The sequence below is a fragment of the Phlebotomus papatasi genome, chromosome 1 (assembly GCF_024763615.1).
Source record: "Phlebotomus papatasi isolate M1 chromosome 1, Ppap_2.1, whole genome shotgun sequence".
NCBI classification, from domain to species: Eukaryota; Metazoa; Arthropoda; class Insecta; order Diptera; family Psychodidae; genus Phlebotomus; species Phlebotomus papatasi.
In genome coordinates, this window is record NC_077222.1 from 18,974,889 (window position 1) to 19,000,664 (window position 25,776).

Here is a 25,776-nt window from a genome sequence, read left to right on the forward strand (position 1 = left end):
TCTATATTTTTTATTAATTTTAAAATGTATTTAGAATGATTTTAGAGAAAATAAAGACCTTAAACTGTGTACAATTTTCCAAGTAACACTCCTTATAAAAAAGTTACAAAAAAAATTCAATTTGTATTAAAAATATTACATTTTAAACTTGAGACTTTGGCGTTTGCATGCAAGTATGCCGAAATTCGAAATTCGAAATTATAGGAAACACTTTTATTTCTTTAATCTTTCTATGTTACTCATTTTTTCTCTTATTTTCTTTAAATAATCTTTCATATCAAAAAGGAAATTTGTAAAATTGTCAATGGTGGAATAGACGACTAGTCCCATTGGTAGCAAAAAGCATGCAAAATTGAACTTTCGCTTATAATGTAAACAATGTGAACTAAAGCATATTTACCTAATGGATAAACACGAAGCGTGAAAGATAGCATAATCCTCCTGGACATAAAAGTATGTCTGTGACTGCGATGCCCAGAATCACCAGGAAGCCAGACTCGCATTCCGTGTCCACCGCAAAAGAGCCAAAGTGATTCCTTTATGTGTGTCTTGTGGGAATCCGATAGCCAGATACACTCAACACATGATGCCAGACATGTTGATGTCTGCCAAGCATAAAAACAATAAAGAGGCAGGGTGTGAGAAAAGAATAAAAGGAAAATTCAATTAACCACAAAAGAGCACATGATACAATATTATATTAATTGTAGCATGAATTACCAACAATTATAACATTTATTAAATAACATTGCATATAGACACAAAAATCTATACACAAGGGATAGCCCTCCCCCTCCCATAATGTAATGCTCTCAATTAACATTCCACAGCGAAAGTGTTGCTATATTGGGGTCTATCTCTTAATACCTACAACATAATGCAATTTGGTCAGCAGTACCACAAAGTGATCATAAACCTCCAAACACAATAACTAACAATATCTTGCACCTCCACTTATCCGGAATTATGCAATTCCCGCACCAATATGTTTCAGAGTTTACCATTTCATGTGGAGTTTGACTTAAGAAGAAAGGTTCCGTTGGAGGCCATAAAATCAGGCATTTGGCGTCTCGGCCAGGAGGAATTTCATAATTTCAAATTACATATTCCCTCCAATTCTCTTCTCCTTCAAGACTTTACCCATTTTGCTCGGGCTTTATCTTTATGTATCATTATCTCACTTTGTGTGTACAGCATATTTTTTTTCTATACTCCATGGCCCCCTCCCTCCCTCCTTCCTTCCCTGAGCCACTATAGGTGAACCACATAAAATTGTAATCCAATAAAGTGTTACACGTTCATACCGCCTAAATGAATGACTGTCCAGATTCTTAGGAGTCTGTAAATCCCAATAAACATTCCATATATAGGGTAATAAGTCTACACAACCATTTTTTTTCTTAATTTTCTTCAATATAGTTTCGCTTTTTATTCTCACTCTCTTTCCCAACTCCCCCTTTCAGACTCATTAAAATTGACTGACTTTCTCAAATAGAATTGGTCTCTCTATTCAATGAAATACTTTTAATCCTATATATAAATGTATATCTGCATTCCAACAAAGAATGATTAATCTCTTCATTTGCCACAGAATATTGGTTACCCTCCTCTAAAGAAAATTACTGCTGCATCATGATTTGATTCACTTTTTAGTGCAATATGCATAACACTATTTCATGTGAAATTGCAATTGTGCCCCACATTAATAATATATCGACAAATTGCCAATTTGTCGATCAACTATCCGATAAAATGTTTGCTATCCGTCCGTAGAATGCAAAATATGGTTCACTGGAGTTTTATCATTATTATGTCTGTCTGTATATTATGGTAATAATTTCAAATACGTTCAGATTTACTAAAGCTATTTTTAACTTATTCATAAACATTTCTATTTCAACAATTCTTTTCAACATACAAAAATACCATAGTTTAAAATAGTTTTAGATATTTGCAGGAAGTTCAAGAAATTATAAGAAAAATTGATGTAGGGTAAAATGGTACAAGTTGAACAGTGGTATAAGTTGGACAATGGTACAATTTGGACAGGGTTTTTTGTCTTGATAAATTTAGTATTCATTTTTATTTGTATATTTTTAATGCTTTAGTTTTATAATTTGGTTTCTTGTGTTAAAAACAAATTTTGTACTGTATTTATCAAGAAAAAGCCATGTCCAACTTGTACCGGCGAATTGTCCAACTTCTAACACTAATTCCAAATTATATCACTTTACCCTACTTTGAATTTATTTAATGGACCTTTAAAATTAATTAAAATGTTCCAGGTCTAAGTCGTTTCAGTTTGGTGACACATTTTTCCGCTACGAAATAATAAACTGATCTTTTAATTATTCTACTCCATTTTAATACACACAGAAAAATGGAAAATTCTTAAACAGAAACACCAAGGAATTTAATTTCAAATCCCATCCAATGAAATCCAATGCTCTAATTCTAAATCCTTGATCATTTAGTTTTAGTTGCAATTTGCAAATCTGTAGACATTTTTCATCTTCCAGCTAATGCTGAACTTAAGTTCCCGATCTCTTAACTTGAAAGAGCTAGGGATTCTAGCCCATTTCTTTCGTTCAGAGCTTCTAAACTTAAACGCCTCGGGGATTCACGTCCGATTTAAGTTCCCAGGATCTTATATATTCTTAAATTTAGAGTCAAAATTTTTCTGTGTGTATAAATATAAAAAAAACTTATTAAAGAGCATTGCTAAAAAAAGGATATATCTTTAAGAAAAAGGTGCTGACATTGGAGGATGTCAAGAAATGCAGCTCAAGACATTCTGCAGTTCAGCCAGTTTTTAAAATAATTAGAATTAAGGTTTGTTGGGTAGACAATGAAACGGTGTTCAGACTAGAGGCTTAGCCCAGTTCCTGAAGGTCTCAGATTCTTAAATAGCAACCAATTTTATTACTTTACCAGAATCAAATAAATTGTCCTCAACAAACTAATCCTGAGTCAAATGTTTCCAAAAAAATTATATTGAAAAGAAATTATCGCATGTCCCATATGGCTAAAGCGGTCTTCAGACTAAAGGTTTAGCTCAGCTTCCGAAGGTCTCAGAATCCTAAATGGAAACCAATTTTATTGCTTTTTCAGAATCTAATAGGCAACTCGTTCTTAATAATCCAATCCTAAGTCACATTTCCAAAATATCTTGACTGACAAGGAATTATAACAGTTAAGCCTTAGGGCCTTGACAGACTTAAGGATTAGCCGAGAAATGGCTTAGCGTAATTATATTCGAAATAATGTTTCAAATCACATTTCTATGATTTTCCACTAAGCCGTCTATCGGCTGGGGGTGTGAAGGACGTTATGTCTGAAGTCCGTATAAGCTTTAAACCTTAGACAGACTTATGGTTTAAACTGAAATGGTTAGTGGGAAAGTGATGAGAATGTAGGGAAAGGTAGGGCTATATTGAAGCCAGGGCTACATAGAAAACGCTATTTTTCGCATATTTCTAAAGGAAGCTGGTCTTAATCAGAATTTAATTTAGATCTATATTTATTTTGTTTATCTAAATTACATTACATTAAAGCTCAGCTTTCTTTATGTGAAAAAAAATACCATTTTAAATGTAGTCCTAGCTTCAATGTAACTCCACCTTTCCCACTCCTAGTCTAATCATTATTTTAATTATAATTACGCTAAAACCGTTTTTTATCCAGCACATTAAGCGTTCTTCAGACTAGAGGTTCATCCCTGTTCCCGAATGTTTCAAAATTCTAAATAACAATCAGTTTTATTGGTTTTCTAGGTAATAATAGACCATTTTCCCCTAATCATCATATGCAATCATATAAAAAAAAATACCAAGAACCTTGACTATTAAGGAATTACTGAAGTTAAGTCATATGGCTAAGCCTTAGGTCTGAAGCTCGTATTAGGTCTGAAGCCCGTCTAAGGGGCTCAAATAGTGCCTAGATGTCTGCAGTCCAGATCGAACCATATTCTCTATACAATTTTTTATCTTTCTAAATAAGGGAAATTATGTAGAATTTGAGATATTTTTTAGTTAAGAAAAACTTTCACTTTTTTATTTAAAAAATAAAAGAATTGAGTAACGGTTGATATATAAAAATAGTACGAGACAAAAAACAACACAAGAAACATACCAGAAAATTTTTAGAAAGAATCAAAACTGAGCTAAATGGAATAAATTAAATTTTCATAGGAATTCAAATAAATTTTGATAGTTTAATAATATTCTAATTGATAGTAGAAAAAACTTAATTTTATTTATGTTTTTAAATTTAGCTAAATTTTATTGCTTATTTAGTTTTATTTTATTTCGATTTTGGTTATTTAAAGTGGTTCGGCAATTAATTAAACTTCTTCTTTAGCTTTTCAAAGTGTGAACATTAGTTTTTTCCAGTTAGAAAATTTCCTTCCAAAAGCAAATTACAACATTTCGGTTTAATTAAGTGTCGTGGTAACTATAAACAAATTTCCAACCTTGAAATACGTGTTTTTATTTCCTTTCTGGGGTATTTTTTAAGAGAAATTTTTTTTCAGAATAAGTTTTGCTTTTCGAAAGTGTTAAATCGCTCATACTGGTTAAATAAAATAAAGAATCTCAGCCAACATATCCCTATCTTTGTAGCTCCTATCATTTGTATAAAATTCGAAGGTAAAATCAGGATGTGCAATTGACAGTTTCATTCCACCGCCATAGACGTACGTGGAAAGATTTAGTCCTTAATTTGTGCCTACCACTCGGATCTTGCTGATGAGGGCTAAAATAGTGCCTAAAGTCAAGTGTTAATTAATGGCTCAAGGCTGGATCCCCCTTACCCTGTGTCAGACGGGACTTTAAAAATTTAATTTTAATGATCATCTAATTTTCTTAGTACTTAGCATATATCGCAAATTATAATTTTTGATGAGTAACTATTACTAGGCCATTAACATTTTAATGAAATTCACACTCATTTGTCATCTATGAGCATTCAAATATGTTATTAGTGACTGTGAATCACTTAATATTTAAAATATGATCTATATATTGGCACAAATGTGTAATTGACCAAGAAACATTGGTTTCATCTTTTTAATAATAAATATTTAATAATTATAATAGACTTTGTGAAAAAGTCTACCTTTTTTCAATAAATAAAAAAAATCTAAATAAAAAGTGTTTCAAAAATATAAATCACACATTTAAACTATAATTAGGGACAATTAATATTAACAGCATTTAAATTTTAATGAGCAAGTGTGAGAGTAATATTTATTACAAAATGAAATATTACAACATGATTCAATTCCTTTATTCATCTACTTAATAATAATAAACTCTTACAGTAAACATTCATTAAAGCAGCTCATAGATATTCCAAGAATGTTTCAATCAACCTTAAAAAACATTATATTTGCATCAAATTATATCATAATGCCTCTTAAAATATGCTTCTTCTAGAAAATGGATCATAAATTTCCATTTCTATATGCACTCTTTTTATGACATAATTTGAAAGAAAGGTTAATTACAATGTTATATTTTCACTCTCAACATTATCCAACCTATCATAATGCCTATAATAGAGGACAGTATGAAAAGTGTGTTAAACTTTTATTCCCAAATTTGTGTGCATTTGTAACTGAAAAAATGGTCAAAAAAATTCGCATGTAAATAAACTTCAGTATTTGAATGACTTCCCTTCTAAAAAAAAAGACACAAAACGAGTGCAAAGACAATGTTTGGTATTTTTACCATTTATCCACTCATAAGATATTATTAAGAAATCAAGGAAAAATAACAAATTCGACACAGAATAATAAAAAAATTAATTAGGTGACCACACACTGAGCATAATTAAGGTACCTCTAAAAATACACCCAAAAGAATTATGCAAGTTCCAACTTCGTGCAATGCCCAGAAAAAGGGAGACAGTGCCATGGCAAGAAGAAAAAAAAAACAATCAAATGTAACAAATGTAACATTTTTGTAATATGTGTGTCTCTCTTATGGTTACATGTTTTTGACGAAGGAGGAAGACAATTAATTACATATCGGGAGTTTGATGTATGAGGTGGAGATGGAAATTTTTGCCCAATAGATCACTGCACTCTTTACGCCTCACTTGCAAACCTTTTTAATCTGATCATATTCCATGGGTGTCATGTGAGAGGACTTTCTTTGATGGAAATGTGATAATATTTGTTCAATTGCATGTTATACTACTGTTTCAACCCATGTTATTACGTGAGCATTGTGCTTAATCAATTCAAGAATTGTCCACTTGGTATACTTTTCTTACACTAGCACACACATTTTTGGCGCTAAAATAAATAGTCGTGATTATGAAGGAAAAAAAATTTAAAGGAGAATGGTCAAAACTATGTGGGCGCTGGTCCCGGAATCGCCACAAACGAGAGTAGGCGCATTTTGTAGGTACTGATATAAGAATAAAAAATTGCCGGAACCCAGGACGATAAACGCTGGGAGTCCTTGTAAAAAAGCGTTTATCCTTCCGAAATATCGCTGTTTTGACAACGAATAACTCAAGAACGACTAAAGCGATCTTGATGAAATTCGGTATAGGATCAGTGTATTACTTAAACTTTTTATTCATGCATTCCACGTCCTCCCCCGACCCTCCATTCTTGTAGCCCTCATACAAAACTAGGCCATTTTACCTTACGACTTCTTTCTGAGAAGAGGTAGAATGCTGAAATACGGCATACGAATAAGGTTTAAAGGAAACTTTTTAACCGTACATACCGAACCCTTCTTCCATCATCCTTTATGGTAGCCCCCATACAAAATGAGAGCATTTTACCTTATAATTCCTTTCTGAGAGGAGGTAAAAAGTTGAAATTCGACATGGGAACAAAGCTTAGGGAAGACTCTTTAACTAGCATACCACCCCAACATCCACCTGTGTGATAGTCCGAATATAGAAAGAATTTCTTCGCACAAATTGTTATTAATCCACTGAATTGCATATTAATACAACTTCAGTAGACAATAAATCGAGAAGCAACTCCAAAACCTGGATTACAATATCAAAAAAATCACCACTAATGCCAATTAGATTATATGAGGATATGTTTTTATCTTTCACGTACCAACAGATCTTAATGAGGCGAAAAATGAAATATGGAAAATCTGAAAAATGATTGTTAACGTTATTACATATTCTTTTTTTTTCATTCAATCAAGCTCGATCAAAAAGTTCTTCGTGAAGATTGTTGAAAATACCTCTTCTCAGAAAGGAGTTATAAAGTAAAATGCTCTCATTTTGTATGGGGGCTATAAAAATGGAGGGTCGGGGGAGGGCGCGGTACGCATGGATAAAAAGTTTATGTAATACACTGATCCTATATACCGAATTTCATCAAGATCGCTTTAGTCATTCTTGAGTATTTCGTTGTCAAAACAGCGATATTTCGGAAGGATAAACGCTTTTTTACAAGGACTCCCAGCGTTTATCGTCCTAGGTCCCGAGAATTTTTTTAATCTTATACCAGTATCTGCAAAATGCGCCTACTCTCAACTCTGGATAAAGATGAATCGGTGCCCATATATCGTCAGTTAAATCAGCATTTGTCGTAACTTCCTTTTGACAACTTTTCAGGAGACGAAATTATTTTCAGTTCAATATTATTTTTTCTTAAAAATGAGTCCCGAATGCGATACTTTTGAGTCAAAATAATAAAAGTGGCACTAATAAACTGTAAGTTAACTCGAGAAAATCTTTATAAAATGATTTAAAAGCTGAGATATTGAGATATATGTTCGATGAAACACAATAAGATTTTATCGTAACTTCCATCGTTTATAAAGCCGTAACTTCCAATGTATGGAGATCTTGGAAGTTACGACAATTTTCAAAAACACATTATATCAATTTTAATAACTCTAGTGACAATGAGTGCCTTTATTTCACTAAATTAGTCAATTAAACTCTTATCCCTGTCCCTAAAAGGTTTTATTTCATAAGTTTTATTGAATAAATTTTGTGCGCCACGTCGTTTGTTTTGTTTTTAATTAATGACAGATGGGTAGGGATTTTTTCTCACGTTTTTCTCGCAAATAATTGAATTAAAATGATTTCATGTTACACTATTCGCACTGTCTTTCGATATTTGGAAGAGTTTGTAAACGTTTTATTGAGAAATATTGCAATTTTGCTACAAATTATAAGCCACGCGAAAAAGCAAAAGAAGTTACGGCAAATGCTGATAACTTCCCCAAAAATGGAAGTTACGACAAATTCTGATAAATTTTTCTTAATTAAGGGCACTTACGATAATTTTTGTTTAAAATAATTTTTATTGGGCTTTTTAAAGTTTTTTTTTCACAAGTGCGTTTAATAAACAAAATTACGCTGATTTCAAATATGTATATATCTCAAAATCGCAAAAATGAAGTTACGAAAAATGCTGATTTAACTGACGATATACTTTTGACCATTTCTCCTTCTAAGAAATAGTTTTTATACTCTAGAATTTTTCCTCCATAGTTTAAAACATTGGTCCCGGAACAAAATTTGTTACTTATACCAATGTCTATCCATTGACATAGGCCCCGGTCGCGGCGATTTCGGGACCGGATTTGACCATTCTCCTTTGTCATATGACATTGTCACATACTGTTACAGAATCTGATCCTTTTGACTTGGAACACCAATATAGGGTACTTAGTCAGGAGACTAAAAATTAGTAAAGACACTATGCAAATAATTTTGTAGGACACAGTTCATTCTATATTTCGAAAAAATAGTGAACTCAAGTATCTGACCCACTTTTTTATTTATTGTTAAAAACATTTTACGCGTCCTAATTGGAAGACTTTCAGGCTTCGCACACTTAACTAACTTCGAACGCCTTTATTCCCCATATTAATTTAATGAATCCGATCTTTCTATGACCAACATATTTTAATAATAGCTAGTGTTAAGTCACATTTCATGAAAAATTTAGGTCAGAATTCATTAAAGAAATATGCGAAAATTGTCAACTGTTCGAAGCCAGAGTGTATGCGGAACCTAAAAACCTTCCCCTAAATTATTTCTCAGAACACGAATATTTTGAATAAAAATTGTGTTTCAACACTTTTCGTGAAAATTTGGATAAATAATTAGATTATATGATCAGAAAACGGTCCGGTTACGTATTGTATGATCCTGTCATTCCTCATTTTCAGTGGCCTTAAAGAAATTTAATCTTTCAAGAGGAGCTTTAGGACATTGACAGACCTGAGGATTAACCGAGAGACGACTTAGCGTAATTATATTAGAAATAATGGTTAAACTCATTTCCATCATTTTCCACTAAGTCGTCTTTCGGCTTAAGTCATAAGTGTGTTTAGGACATTAGAATGACCCTTTTAAACACTTAAAACTTTAATATTTTACTTAAAAGGTCCATTACATATTGAAACTTGCATAGTTCCATTTCTGCTCTTTCAGCTTCGTTAAATTTTGCTTACTAGTGTTTATAAACATTGTTTGTATAAGAAGCAAGAGGAGTAAATCTGGATGAATTGAAAGAGGGCAAAAAAAGACGAGTACTCTAGAGACACATTTTCTCCGGTAAAATCGACTTGGTTTATATTTATCGGATGCTTCAGAGAATCTTATCGATTGGAGGCGGCAAAAAAGGCAAACAAACAGAAAAGACACAAGAAGTCCATGAAGCCCGCTGGAGAAGTATTATGCAACGTTTTTGGAACTCAATTAAAATCATTTAATAAGAAAGAGATCAAGTGTATGTATAAGATAGTGTACCTGAGGAGAGTGCCTGGGTAAGAAAATTTTCTGTCTATGTGTTTTGTTACCCTACACTACTTCCGATAAGTCCATGGACTATTGTCTTGAGAGTGCGCGCGCTCGCAATATATTATTTTATTGCCAAGTGTATTTCAAAACTTTCTATGCTGCTGCACAACGGACATAATCTATGTGGTGGATATATGTTAAAATTTTTCGTACTACTCTCTGGGAACAGTGAAAAACACCACTAACAGGTATAAAAGCACTTGTACGTGTTTCCATCAAAACAGTCAAGTGTCCGCATCGGAATAGTTCACACTATAATCATACAACAGAGTTTCAACTTTGTGTTTTATATATATTAATATTTTTTTATAAACTCCTTTGTAATCACTGCCAAAATGAGTACCTATCAGGTGAAGATTGAGTGGATTATTTTTGTTATTTTTTTTTTTTCACTGGACATTGCACGCATCAGTTCGATTTTGAGAATGGATTAAATTGGATTGAATTAAATTTGTTCTATCTACAACCATTGTAGGTTATTTGCTGCTTAGTCCTTCTGGCTGTTGCCGCTAGTGCCTTCCCAGGACATGCTGAGAGTTATGCACACTTCAACCAGCATGTGGACCATCATCATGGTGGATACGATCATCACTACGAAGACCATCACGTAAGTATCCCTTTATCAAAATTTGAATTTTTGGTACTTTTGAATTGTTCAAAAGTCCCTAAATTTTTTTATTGTCCCCAAAATTCACTTGAAATTTAATTTTTAATTGTATTTTTCTTAATTTTCTTTTATTATTCTCAATTTGTCTTCAATTTTCTTCAATTTGAATCTTTGCAAAATATTCTTGAATTCTTTTCAAATCCATCCTGATTTTTCTAAATTACTTTTGGGTGTTTTATCAAAGTTGTTTTTAATGTTTTCGCATTTTTATTCGTTATTCTAAAATTTTCTAAAGTGCTTTTAAATACCTTCCTAAAACTTCAAAAAGAATTAGCTTAGTTCTTGCAAAGTTCTTATAAATTGCTCAAAGATCTTCAAGTTTTATTTCAATTTTCTAAAATTGTTTTTTTTATCCCTTGCAAAAAGTATTTTCTTTATTTCAAAATTTGTTTAAAACTTTCTACAATATTTTACGATGCTCTTCAGTGCTCGAAACTTTCTGATATTGAGATAAATTTTATTATTTATTTTTTAAATTCTTTCGGATTGTTATAAATATAAATCTATCACGTAAAATTTTGATTTGTGTTTTGTCTTATTTTTTTAATTTCTCCCTATTCCTTTTTAATTTTTCATAATGTTCACAGAATTGTAAAACTCCCCTAAATTTCTCTGAAATACTTTTGAATTATTTAAAAAATATCCTGATTTTTTTTCGAAAAGAATCGCTCTGAAATCCAAAGTTATGCTAAATTTTTCTTGATTTCTTCCACGGAATTTTCAGTCAATTTTTCAAAAATTGTTTTAAAGCATTTTTTATCATGAAAGTCTATCGAATTCTTCTGAAACGTTCCAGATTTCTGAGTTCTAGTCTTGGGCAATTCTAAATACAAAAAAGAACATTCCATAACTTTCCGTCCGCAGCTAAAAAAAAGCGACTCCAGCGCCACTAGCGGTCAATATATGAATTTCGCATGTTTTAAAAAGTTGTTTGTATTGCTCAAAAACGTTCAAAACAAAAAAAAATCCCCACAGAACATTAAATATTTGAACAATTAAAACCAAAGGCCCATAAAGGCAGTTTCGGAATAATGTTCCCTTTCTCCCAATAGGCTCCCTCCCCCTACAAATTCGGGTATGCCGTGAAGGATCCCCACACCGGTGACCACAAGGAAGCCTGGGAGCATAGCGACGGACACCACGTCACTGGATCCTACTCTCTGTACGAGCCTGATGGTACCAAGCGTGTGGTTGAGTACACAGCTGATCCTCACAGTGGATTCCACGCTGTTGTCAAGAAGGTCGGACACGCCGTCCACCACTACGTTCCCCACCACCACGAATACCACGGACACTATTGAATTTGAGCAGTGTAATCACTAGCTTGTGTTCTACTTGTGATATATCACTTCATTTACTTTTCTCGCTGTAAAGTTTTTGGCCTCTCGACAAAATATTCTTACATTCTACCTTTCATTCTTTTCTCCTATACCCATAAAATACTCTCTTTTTTTATACTTGATAAAAAATGCGTATGATGAAAAAAGCAAAATAAAAAAAATGAAATATCAAACTTACCAGGTGTTCACATGAATTTCCATTATTCTCCTTCTGCACCATCCACAGGCGTCCGGACACATTCAAGATCAAGGTCTCTGATTGTTGACTCGCTGAACATTCACAAGAAGTAAAAAAAAAGAAAAAAAAGGTACTGGGTTATTGATCAATCGCAATTGCTCGAATTTTAAAAGTGAAATTGAAATTTGGACACGGTAATAAAGATTAAAGTTGATGTTAACATCTTTTTTGAAGCATTCTTTCTCTAATTGAATACAAAGTTACGAAAATCAAGTGGAATTTATGATTTGGAAAAGTTATTCCAAAAAAAAAATCGACGAAAAAAAAGTTATGCAATTTTTGTCAGTATACTCCAAAAAAATTTAATTGAATGTTTTATTAACAATTACAAAACCATTATAAAAACAACTAGATAGTAATTAATCAAAAATGGCATTGTAAATGTCCGATAAATTAGTTCACATAAAAAAAATCCAAGATAGAGATAAGTTAAGGAATATTGATGTATAATGCATAAGATCAACTGAAGGAGGCTTGACCGAAATTGGGTGATGCATTTCTCTTAATGTTACACTTAAATCGATTTTGTAATAGACCTTACACTTCTCCCAACCCTTCTACTTATGCAATTCCAATACAAATCTGAAGTTCTTATCTCACTTCTTTTAAAACTGTTTTTCAGTTTTTCCAATCCTTCTTTTATCTTATTTTGTTGTTTTTTTGGTAGAAGAAAAAATCTGTTCATTTTTGCAAACTATTGAGTTTTTATTGTTCTAAAAAAATACCACAGGTAGGAGAGAATGGGGCATTACTTCCAAAACTAACATTTTTTGGATACTAAATGATCATCTATAGGAATTGTACTATAACTTTTTAGATAGCCAATACCTAAGATAAGCAAACGGGATATAATTTATTTGAATATGGCTCATACACTGAAAGCCCAAGAAGCAAAATAACTGCCTTATAGAACCGAGTATTAGACAAGTCTTTTAGTGCACTTTTAAAATACTTAAAGTGAAAATTTTCTGTGGATATTCCTATAGCAGCTCTTAAGAACATCAAGAGTGCGCCACTTGACTTATAGTAATCCAATGATGGAAGCAAGAGCGTTATAAGTAAATTAATAGATTTTTGGTTCTATAGTGCTTTACTTAGGGAATTCTACAAGACTATTTTAAGAAAAAAATTGCTGCTTGGGAGAAATCCGAAAAAGTTAAAATAACATTCCGGAAATGTTAATTTTACCCTGCATTATTGATCCGAAATCGATGTAAATATTACCCTTTTCAGGTGTATTGGGGGTTAAAGTTACCCTTTCTCGTGTTAATTTTACCCTTAAAAAGGTGTAAAATTAACATTAAAAAATGTTGATATATTTTTACATCTAAAAAGTGTTAAAGTTATGAAGAAAAAAAGTCAATCGCACCCTCTTTTTTTCTCAGTGTGCTCAATTAGCAAATCAGTCATGAAGAAAAGTTGCCTCATCCTTCCCTATTTGAATTTAAATAGTGTTGTACCTAATTCACTAAGGATTAAAAAAAGACTCTTGCATTAATATAAGATTTATCTAATCCAGAAATACGTTTGCTATTGCGAATTTCTTAACAATGGAGTTTCCAATGATTTACGATTTAAAATTGTATTGAAATTGAACACATTTGGTTTGGGGAAAAGTTAAAGAGCTTTTCAATATTACCAAATTTATAAAGATTTATGCATATAGTATAATATTAACCCACCAGAGCATAGTGTACTAGAAATACTGGAGATAAAATAGCTGAATGTTGTGAAAAGAAAAATCTATGAAGAGGATGAGTTTCCGTATTTGGACAGACAGACATAAGATTTTCGATGCGCATATCAACAATTAATCTTGCAAATTTCCATTAAAGTAAAAAACAATCTGTAACATATTATAAAGCTACAAAACGGATTTTTGTTTAAGAGCTCCCAGAAGATTAAAAAATTTGCAGCATTAGTAACAACAAAACACAGAAAAAAATATTTTGTAAAATCGTACGTAAATCGTCGGTTGCCTCAGCAACTGTGCTAACTGCATCTGCTTTGTGTTTGCATTTATTGCAAACGCCGCGCAGCGAAGCGTTGCTTACTACGAATGCTGACACAAATCAAATGCAGTTAGCACAGTTGCTGAGGCAACCGACAAAATGTTTGTGAATTTATACTAGGGACTTACGAAATTCTCGTAAAACGTATAACTCACTAAAAAGTACATAAAAGGTTTGTACTTTTTCACAAACAATATTCGTAACATGATCACTTGACTAACATTTTTTTACAAACATTTATTCGTAAATGTCTTCAAAAACCCGTTCGTAAATTTTTTCCAGACAAACAAAAATTTACGAACAAATGTTTGTAAAAAGAAACAAACAAAACTCGTCAAATGATTATGTTACGAACAATATTTTGTGAAGACTATAAACTTTTACGAACTTTTTTGTAGGTTATACGATTTACGAAGATTTCATAAGTCCCTGAAAACTAAAAGAAATTTACAAATATTTACGGGAAATTTTACAAACTATTTTTTTGTGTAGGACGATTTATGGTAATAAAAAAAAATATTCAATTGACACGTTTTAATAGGAAATTTAACCCATTCGTTACCATAGTATTACGCATCATACGCAAATTGAGTGATTTTAGATGATTTATTCCTGGGCAATTGATATGTGAATTGCTGTCGAGAATGGATTTTTAGTAACTTTAGTCCTGCAATTACTTGGGAAAAATAGTCCGACAAAAATAAAAATACATTTTCTTATTGTTTTCTTGCTTCGCGGACAGTCATGCAACATTTTTGTTCAAAATGGCGGACGGACAATTTGATATCACGTCGAATTTGTTAAAATTGGCCTTCATCCTCTTTTCTGATTTGAATTCTGATTGCTAATCTGTTCTTGGATAGTTACTCTATCTAAATCAGTAAAGTTTGTAATAACCCAGCGAGCACCAAATGCTAACCGAATGCAATTCAGCTGAAAACATATGTATTTTCAGCTGAATTCTGCTAACCTTGAAACAAAATTGGCGATTCAGTGCCATTTCCATATATTTGGTTAGCACTTTTTGTTCGACAACTGCTGATCAGTCAGCAAATTTTTGCTAGTCGATTCAGCAAAAATATGCTGAAAACGCTACTTTTTTCAGCTAAGTGTGCTCGCTGGGAAATTAATGTAAAGAATTCAAATTGAGTGACCGTTAAGACGTGTGTTTGACAGCGACTCCCCGTACCCCCATAATAGATTTTTTTTTCAAAAAAATCATCTATTAATCGCAAAGAAACTAATTCCTAAATATGAACATTTTATCTCAAGTATTTCTAGTACATTGACTGAATGGGTTAATATCCTACAATTTTGATTTGAGAAGTTACTATCCTTACAAAAAATGTGTTTTCTAGTTCTCAAAAATTGTTTTTTGGGAAAAAAAAGTATACTTGCGCTGCTTTATAAAAAGACATAAAAGGCGAACTGGAGTGAAGTACACCGAGTAATATTACTTATTTTCCCAAGTCATGTCGTTTATTAAAAAAAAATTCTGAAGGAAAAAATCGTAAGATCCTAAAAGCGGATAAATGATTTGGGTTCAGATGATCCAATATATTCCATAAACACCAATAAATATCTCCTGTAGGAAGATAGTTTAAAAAGAATTCATTTTAAGAATTCTTCTTAAGGCTCAAAATTCCAATTTTTCTTTATTTTTAATTTTATTTTTTTTTGAATTCCTCAAAACTCTGAAAATTCTGGAAGTCCAGGAAGAATATCGATGGTAACAATTTGAAGCATCAGTCTCTTTTTTTTGAACGATTATAATTTTTTTTAACAATCATATTTTGCCCCATGTACCCCTGCACCAAATGACTTTACTTTTCACATGAAAATACTTTTACAGTAATTTCAAAAACTCTAACAATTCTAAAATTTGAGGATCTGTAATCTGAAACAATTCCTTCTTTAAAGTGATTTTTCCATGAAATTTTCTTCAGAAAAATAACCCAAAATTTTGATCTCTATTTTTGAATCAAAACCTCTCAGTCAATGTTACATCAATATTTTATATTTAAACTACAGTGGGACCTCGATAGAGTCAACCCCCGATAGAGTCATTCTCCAATAGAGTCAACAGCTATTTTGTTACTCTACGGACTCCGATAGTGTCAACTTGCACCCAAATTGACTCCGATAGTCAACTTTTCTTGTATTATTGAACTAATAATATTATATAATTTTATTATGATCTTTTCTAAATAAAAACCAGTCTTATTGTGTATCAACGTAACACTTTGAACACAAGAAACAATATTTATTGTAAGAACATGGTAATTTCGTGATAACATTCGTAGGTATATTAACCGTGTAATCATTTTCCAGCAAAATAGTTTTCTTTACGTGATTTTAATCTTTTTGACTGATTACAAGTTTGCTTGTCTTTTCTCTCTTGTCTTAAAATTTTTTGATTAGGTCTGTGATCACAATGTAAGAAATTTTGAGGCATCATTAATTTGTAAGTGAATACTATTATGGCAAAAACAAAAAAATATGAACTCAAATTACAAAAAAAAAATGTACAGGATGCTAATTTTTTTAGTGTAGTGAAGAAACTTTTCTAAATTTATTCGAACATTTTAAAGACCTTACTTTTTTTTTAAAAAAATGTACATGATAAACGATAAAAAAAATTACGCTTTTACAGAAAACGTGTAAATTTATTTTAACTTACATTTTTAATTTTAAATATCAGTATCTCAAAAGAAAATTTGGATCAAAAACAAAAATAAGCAATAGAAAATTAAAATTTATAAGCAAAAAAAATTTAAGCAAATTCTTTAAAAAGAAATCGCCTGCGGGTATGCAAATATTCTTGATGCATAATGCCATTTCGCGCGTTTTTTTCGGTTCCGAAAATGTGCATAATCCCGGGACTGAGTGTATTTACTAATAATAAAAATACTCTTAAGAATCATTGCTTAATCTCCAAGTTTTTCCTAAACACACGACTTTTTTGGGCCAGAGGATATAGCATTTATGGATTAATTTAATAAAATATTCTACTATCGTCTTGAATTTATCAATGATCTAGTACAAACATTAAATAATACCCCTTTATATCAAAATCGCACCTTTTAATTGATTTTTTCGGACTCCGATAGAGTGAACAAATCCAATAGTCAACAGACCTGGAAATAATTAGTTGACTCTATCGAGGTCCCACTGTACTTCTAATTTAAATGGAAAATAATATAAAACAAAGCCCTCATTTTTTGGTTCCTAAAGGCCTTTGCACATTGGAAGCGATTTTTGTCAAAAAATTTCCATTTTGAAGAAAATCGTCAAAATTCTGTCAAGAATGCAATTTTTGAAAAAAATGCTTTAAATATGTAGAGGCTTTAAATTAAGAAATGTTTCAGAAAACAGTTTAGAAGAATTATGTAGGTAGACATTATTCTATTGAAAGGAAAATTCGAAATGATACATCCATATTTTTTCTCTCTTAATTGTAATTGATCTTGAAGAGACGTGACCTATTTTTGTGTAGCATATTTAATACAAAACATGAGATTTATGAAATAGTAATCCGTAGTTATTCCATAAAAGCACTAAAGAGAAAGTCGTAAAGACTTTACCGCCGCTTTTTACCAATTTTCCTCTTTTGTTTGATGTAATTCTGAGATAATTACTTTAATTTTGGTCTGTCTAAAATGTGTAACCTTGTATTTACTATCAAGAGTGTAAGTTTTGAAGTAACTTTCAAAAAGGTAAAAACATTTCAACTCTGCAATAAATAGGCCAAAAGCTCCAATAGGAATTAACTCAATTTCAAAGTCATTTAATCCAAAAATAATTTTATCTTGATTGAATTATGAAGTTTAGATTAGTTGCTAAGACAATGTTACTCGGTGCTTTAATTTCAAATTGCATTTCTAATAAAATGTCTAAAAGTATTGGGACATATTGCTCTTCAAATTGAAGAAAAGAAGTAAATTAGTTTTTAGCAATCCTGTAAAAAAAAAATCTCTGTAAAATTGCCTCACCTTGATTAGCCCGTGGAATGCTCTCATTTTTGAGATTGGTCATCGTAACGGAAACAATGCACGCTGGATGGACACACAGTTCTCTAATATCATACAGACGGAATGTCATTAAATCGACAGTTTGTGAGTCATGTCGTGTTATTGCAAAACTCGTCACAAAGCCATCATTGGTGAAGACAATCAGTTGATCCTTGTAGAGATTAATCAGTACAACTGGTGCACTGGACGGAATTATTTTGGCAAAGCGATTGTCCAACTTAGCATCCTTCGGATACAGCCGAATCTCATCACTATGCCCTACCATGCTGTAACAGCCCATGATGATGAATTCATTCCACCACAACAGTCCACCTGTCACCACAAAATCCTTCTCCTGCGTCTCATTGCCAAATAACTTCCATTTGCGTGTGGTTAGTGAATATAGGGCAAAGCCCAGACGGCCAGCAACGGCCAAATTGACTCCACTTTTGTCTATTGCACTATACTGTGGGTTTTTAGAAGAAAGAGAATTAAATCGTCAAATTAGATGTTGCAGTCTGCAATATTGTAATATAGGGGAGAGACGGGCTATTCAGCATACCTTTCACAAATTTTATTTACTGCAACATTCTGATCGGTATTTTAAATAAATTTAGTAGGTTAATTTTTAGCAGGTAATTAAAAAGGAAATCGGATAATTGAGAACTGGCTAAAATAATTTTTAATCAATTTTGTACATTTTATTGGATAAAATGAAATATTTTACTGACGAAAAGTTTACTGAAAAAAAATCGTTTTGTTCGTTTTACCCGTTTAGGACAAGGGGGTCATCCATCAGTCAGAAAATTATTTTTTGTTCATTTCTGATATATGCAAAAAAAAAACAAATGAGCAGTAATGGCTTCGGCACACCTTTTAGGTCTGTCAAATTTTATGAAATCAAAATTCGCACCCCTGTCATTCTCAGAAGATTTGCATAAGTCTGCGTCACTTTTTCGAACTCAAAATTGAATTGATATAGCTTTAATCTGGTGTAATTTTCAAAAGAAGACGAGTGCAAAAGAACAGGTTTTCAAAGCTTTTAAGAAAAAAAGGGATGTGAATTTTGATTTTATGAAATTTATGAAGATCAGGAAAATTACATAAAGTCGAAATTCAAATCCCTTTCTTTCTCACATGTTTTGCATATGATTGTATCATTCTTTCGCATACCAAATTTGAATTTAAAGTGATATTGAAAAGAAGAAGAGTGCGAGAGAATGAGATAGACATATGGAAAATGTGTAAGGGTTCCGAAATTTGATTTCATGAAATTTTACCGAATTAAAAGGTGTGCCGGAGCCATAAAAAATTAAATTTAGTCAGCAAAACCAAATTCAATCAGTAAAATCAAATTTGAATTTTTACTGCTCATTTGGTTTAAGCTATAAGAAGTATGAATAATAGATTATTTTCTTAATGATGGGTAATGCATTTGCCCTAAAAGGTTAATTCGACAAAAAAAACAAATAAGCAAAAAAATTAATTTAATCAGCAAAACCAAATTCAATCAGTAAAACTAAATTTATACTACTACTTTTTATACTACTCATTTTAGTCTTGCCATCTGAAGTATGATTAAAACATTATTTTCTAAATTATGGGCAACCCATTTGTCATTAAAAGATTAATTCGACAAAAAAAATGAGCAGTAAAAAATTTAATTTGATCAGTAAAGACTCAGGAACACCTTTTATATCAAAAAAAATTTCATGTAGACAAAATTTCCGTCTTTTTCTTTCGCTCAATCGAATTTGGAGTGCTAATGAATAAGATAGCGTAATAATAATAGCATAATAAGATAGAATAAAATTGTCAAGACGTTTATGAAAGAAAAGGATGTGAAATTCAACTTCATGAAATTTTCTTGATCTTAAAAGGTATGCCGGAAACATAAAAATTAAAATTGACCAGTGTTAAATTAAATTTAGTCTGGAAAACATAAAATTTTGAACAGTAAAAAAAAATAACATTTGTTTGTCAAAAAAAAATTCAAAGATAAGAAATAGTAATAATAGTAATGGTAGGACAATATTCCATGAAGGAACTAGGCCTTCCCACAAGGGGCTTTCTAGACACGCATTATTATTTTTTCTTATACAGAATGAGATTGTCAGTTCCATGTCCGTGGAATCAAGTGCAGTGAAGCTCACTGGATGCAATCCGAACACCTTTAACACAAGAAAAATTCCTTCCTGGTGACCTAAAGGAGATTTAAGCCCGGGACACTTTCATCATAAAGCGAACTTGACCCAGTGAGTATCCCGTAATAAATAAACCATTTTAAATTAAAGGTATTAATAATTGTGACATTTTTATGGATTTAATTATTACATTTACTGATCAACTTGGAATTTTCACTGGTCATTTTGGATTATTTATTATTATACTCATTTTATTATCCAGACGATAAATACCGTCGTCATCGAGGCACATATAACTACTGAGGCAGGCTCATATGACGCAGTTTGAAAAGGCATCTTGCGCGTGTGCATCGGAAAGGGAGAGATCAAGGTACAGGACTCGCAATCGAATACTAAGCAAATTAATTTTTACTGACCAAAAATATTTATCTCCTTTCAAATTTGTAGTTAAATTTCGTCTAACCTTAAAAAAATGTATTTCGAGAACTCTGACACTGAGAGAAATCCGAAAAAGTTAAAATAACATTCCGGAAATGTTAATTTTACCCTGCAGTATTGATCCGAAATCGGTGTAAATAATACCCTTTTTAGGTGTATTAGGGGTTAAAGTTATCTTTTTTTCATGTTAATTTTACCCATTTTACCCTTAAAAAGGTGTAAAATTAACATTAAAAAATGTTGATATATTTTTACACCTAAAAAGTGTTAAAGTTATGAGGAAAAAATGTTAATCGCACCCTCTTTTTTTTCTCAGTGTGAAGCTTATGAAAAATTGGTATCAGAAAGCTTTTCAATTACAGCTTTTCTTTTAGAGTAAATATTTGACAAAAGTTTTGACAAAAGAACATTCTAAAACAAAATCAAAGATTTTTTAGGTTATATTTTTACGTACTCGAACTTTCTAATTAAATTTTGACTCAACAACAAAAAATTAAGAAACATGGTGCATTTTTGGACATATTTTAAAAGAGTAGAAAACTTCCATGCGTGTGTAATTTTTAATTGAACTAAATCCTAACTTTAAAAAAGGAAATAATTTTGGCCCTTTGTTCACGTTTAAGTAAATAAAAACATTACAGTTTGAAAAAAGCAAACAAAAAACACTAAAACCTGAAAAACAAAACTTGTGCATTATTTGCTAAATCAGTATTTGTTATTCAAAATGTAATTTGAGGTTAGGCTCAACATAACCTCAAATTCGTAAGCAATCTTCCGGTTGAAGAAAATATCGAGTTTAATCAGAAAATAAAATTCGTAAACTGTAAATTTTTAAATAATTAATAATTTGTTTCACAAATTTTTCAAAAAGCATATAAGAAAAATCATGTGTTCGAAATAGCCCAACTCTCCCCTATTTTATTATTATTTTAATCATGTTGAAACTTACTCGAATTGGCCAATTGCTGGCCATATAAGCTGTGGGAAGTTGCACAACAATCCAGTGTTTGCTCTCCGACAGAATATTAGTGACTTGCAGTGATTTTCCCAGCTCATAGTCATCTGAATGATACATGGCATCATCATTGGCCACACGCTTAATCTCTCCATCATTGATGTAACTTGTCGTGCAGATACTATAGGATGTGGCAAAGAAGTTGGTCTGTTTGCAGCCCGTGTAGAAGGGCGAATCAAATGTCCGGAGATCTGTGCCGAAGCTGCGTGAATTGTAGTGAATATTCCGGAGACTCTCACCCTGATTCATATACAATTTATCATCGCCCTGCAGCAGAAGATGCGAATGGAAGCTCATGCACGGGTTCACGGACATTGAGCTTTTAACAAAATCCAAAACTAGAAGAGATCTCGATGATTCTACTGAGGTACTTTCACCCTCAACTTCAGCTGCATTTGTCTGACGCACCATAAACAATTGATACCCTTCCGTGGACCAATCCATTGATAAAATATCCAACGGATTGTGCCTGGCTAGATCCACATTGAGCCCATAATCCCACCCCAGAGAACACATCAGTGTTGACCCAAAGGTGCTCCAAAGCGAAATCCCACCCTTACACCATGAAAGCACCACTGCACAACCATCTGGAGTCCATTTCATCTCCCTAACAGCTCCCGGAGACCCGGGAAAATCTTTGGCACTGAGTATCAATGCATGAGACATCTCTAGACCTCCAGTCAAATCGTCTATTGTATAAACTACAGCTTGAGAACTGAAAAGCAACAAATCAATTCCACAAATTTAACTAAAAGTTGATGGATTAATCGCGACATGGACAAATTACTTTTTGCGTCCAAATGCAATGAGACGGTATTTATGATTTATCGTGGCACAACTAGCATCATCAATATTTTGAGCCCATATTCCTTGAACTTGCTGCAAGAGAAACACCATACAACCACAATTACGTTGGGAAAAAGAAGAAATAAATAATAATAAAAAAAACGAACAATGTGTTTTTACGTACATTTGGATCAAACTTGAGGTTGTTTGCCGTGAGAAAGGCGGCTCGTCCGTCGTTAAGCGTTATTGCAAAACCACCCACAAGTGGAGAGTAATCCATTGAAGTTATATGAACCTTATCTTCTAAAATTGGCACAGCTGCAAATAAAAATCAGGAGACACATTCCTTTGAGCCTTCCAGAACTGACTCAATATTTCTTGAATTCTTAAAAAATCATTACAAATTTCCTAAACTTTAATTCTAAATTTTTGTAGTAAAATTTCAAAAGAATTCTCTTTAACCCATTCCTTACCATGGTATTATACATCATACGCAAATTGAGTGATTTTTGATGATTTATTTCTGAGCAATTTTTATCTGAATTGCTGTCGGGAATGGATTTTTACTAACTTCAGTTCTTCAATTACTTGGGAAAAATAGTCCGACAGAGATGAAAATACATTTTGTTATTGTTTTCTTGCTTCGCGGAAGGTCATGCAAAATTTTTGCTCAAAATTGCGGACGGAAAATGCTACGTCCCGTCGAATTTGTTAAAATTGGCCTCTTTCCTCTTTCCTGATTTGAATTCTAATTGACAATTTGTGTTCTTGGATAGTTACTCTATCTAAAGCAATAGAGTTTGTAATGAATTAATGCACAGAATTTAAATCCAGTGACCGTTAAGACGTGTGTTTGAGGGCGAATCCCCGCGCCCCCATAATAGATTTTTTTTTTTTTTCAAAAAATTCATCTATTAGTCTGTAGGAAACTAATCCCAAAATATGAACATTCTATCTCAAATATTTCTGGTGCATTGACTGAATGGGTTAATATATTTTAAAATTAATAAAAATATACACATAGCATTGGTGGCTTATTTCGGCCACCTTCATTCTCATAGTTCCTTGCCCTTCCAGAATTCTTCCAATGTCTTTCTCAGATCATCTTGTTCGTTGAAGAGACATTTTTTTATTATTTTTTGCATTGTATAATCTCTTCTAGATTATCCAAAAATTACCAATTCATGGAAATTTGAGTAACAAAAAATGTGGCCGAAATTGCAAGCTGGCCGGAATTTGGTACACTTACCCTATCAAGGTTTGTCCGAATTTTGAAATTTAATAAACTTTCCCCATAAATATACAGATTTTATACATCTCATAAATTTAATTTAAAAGTAATTTCAAAGTAAAATTAACATTAATATGAGAAAAAAAATGAATTTAAATTGCCCGAGCACAAAAAGGAGTCGCAAAGCGTCCCGAGGTTTGCTAAATGCTCGAACCGCTCGAACTCACGAAATAGAGCACTCTAGCTAGGAAATCTTCCCGCATTATTTTTGTGTGTATATCGGTTCTAAAATTCAAAATGACAAATTTTTCGGTCAACGAAATGTTCACCTGTGCTACCTTAAAAATATATCCGAAATTGAATAAAATCATTGGAGCAATTTTCGAGAAAACCTAAACTAACGAGGACAAATTTCTCTAAACAATATAGACTTATGAGAAGGGGGTCCCCGAAGACCAATAGTTGATATCTCTGACCGTTTAGCTTCCACATCGAAAAAAATATATACACTGAGAGAAATCCGAAAAAGTCAAAATAACATTTCGGAAATGTATATTTTACCCTGCAGTATTGATCCGAAAACGGTGTTAATATTACCCTTTTGAGGTATATTATGGGTTAAAGTTACCCTTATTTCATGTTAATTTTACCCTTAAAAGGTGTAAAATTAACATTAAAAAATGTTGATATATTTTTACACACAAAAAGTGTTAAAGTTATGACGAAAAAATAAGTTAATCGCAGCCTCTTTTTTTCAGTGTACGATAAATCGTCAGTTAAATCAGCATTTGTCATAACTTCATTTTTGCGATTTTGAGATAAATACATGTTTAGAATCAGCGTAATTTTGTTTATTAAACGCACTTCAGAAAAAGAAACTTTAATAAGCCCAATAAAAATTATTTTAAATAAAAATTATCGTAAGTGCCTGTAATTAATTAAAAATTTATCAGAATTTGTCGTAACTTCCATTTTTGGCAGGTTACGACAAATTTTCATACAAAATTTTCTCTAATCAGCATTTGCCGTAACTTCTTTTGCTCGTTTGTGTCGCTTGTAATTTGCAGCACAATTGTAATATTTCTCAATATAACGTTCACATAGAGGAAGTGTGCCAAATTTCGGCCAGCTTCTGATTTCGCCCACTTTGAGTGTAATTTCGGCCATGGAAATAAATTAATTAAAATTATGTACACAGTAAAAAAATGACGTGTAATTTCCAAATTACCACTAAAAAAATTGTAAATTTTAATTTTTACCACTATTAAAATGGTAAATTTTGTGTAAAAAATTATATGTGTAAAAATTTTCAGCGTTTAATTTAAAAATGTAATTTTACCATTATTTAAGTGGAACTGTGTCACTAAAAAAGTGGCAAAAATTCCACTGCGTGTAAAATTTGGTGCGTGTAATCGAAAACGTGTAAATTCACCATTACAGTTTGACAGCTGCAGGAAGCATCCACTTTGGTGAGTATTTTCCTTTGTTTTCCGAGTTTTACGCCCTAATTTTGTTTAAAAACGACCAAATCCGTTAAGTAAAAAGTAAAATGCATCTCCTCAGTGCGGGTTTTCAAGTGTTATTGCGAAAAATAGTGGAAAAAATCCAGTGTGAAATGTCTGGTTGCGGGGCGTCATTTTACTCACAAATTTTCTGTCTAAAAGGGCAGTTTCTGGCCACTGATGGCCCCCAAAGTAGCTCCCAGAGTGATTATCAACCCTACAGAGAAATCCTTTAAAAAACCGGTGCAAAAATCTGCAATTTTTTGAACAGGTTTTGAAGTTTAAAACTTGTTTAAATTCCACGTATTATTCCCGGAAAAGACGATTTCTCTCAGTATCAGTAAGTGCTCTGTAGTGCGCTCCTGTGATCTTAAGTGAGTTCAAAATCATCCCTCAGTGCACAATTGATTTATCTTAAGCTCATTTGTCCAGTATGGAATTTCTCCAGTCGCACTTCTGCCATTCCGGGAACAATTTCCCTACAGACAATCTGTGATTATCACGGGTTCACATCATTCCCATTTTCATACAATTTGGTTTATTTTCTATTCACAGAGGAAAAGTTTACGCGGATGGACAACAAGACGGGATA

The 25,776-nt window shown here is 32.1% G+C and overlaps 2 protein-coding genes across 2 annotated transcripts in view; one reads left to right on the forward strand and one right to left on the reverse strand.

The window, feature by feature from the left end:
• LOC129798109 (guanine nucleotide exchange factor subunit Rich) overlaps window positions 1-25,776 on the reverse strand; it is a 45,161-nt gene that overhangs the window by 15,945 nt on the left and 3,440 nt on the right. The window contains exons 4-9 of the mRNA XM_055841088.1: window positions 22,636-22,769; window positions 22,453-22,544; window positions 21,600-22,380; window positions 18,051-18,534; window positions 11,987-12,078; window positions 401-605 (exon numbers count right to left, since the gene is read on the reverse strand). Coding sequence (XP_055697063.1) covers window positions 401-605; window positions 11,987-12,078; window positions 18,051-18,534; window positions 21,600-22,380; window positions 22,453-22,544; window positions 22,636-22,769 — 1,788 coding nt within the window. The remainder of the gene's footprint in view (window positions 1-400; window positions 606-11,986; window positions 12,079-18,050; window positions 18,535-21,599; window positions 22,381-22,452; window positions 22,545-22,635; window positions 22,770-25,776) is intronic.
• On the forward strand, window positions 9,851-11,985 carry LOC129798130 (adult-specific cuticular protein ACP-20-like). The gene is made up of 3 exons (XM_055841119.1): window positions 9,851-10,151; window positions 10,277-10,408; window positions 11,521-11,985. The coding sequence occupies exons 1-3, from the start codon at window positions 10,137-10,139 to the stop codon at window positions 11,767-11,769; spliced, it is 396 nt and encodes a 131-aa protein (XP_055697094.1). The 5' UTR covers window positions 9,851-10,136; the 3' UTR covers window positions 11,770-11,985.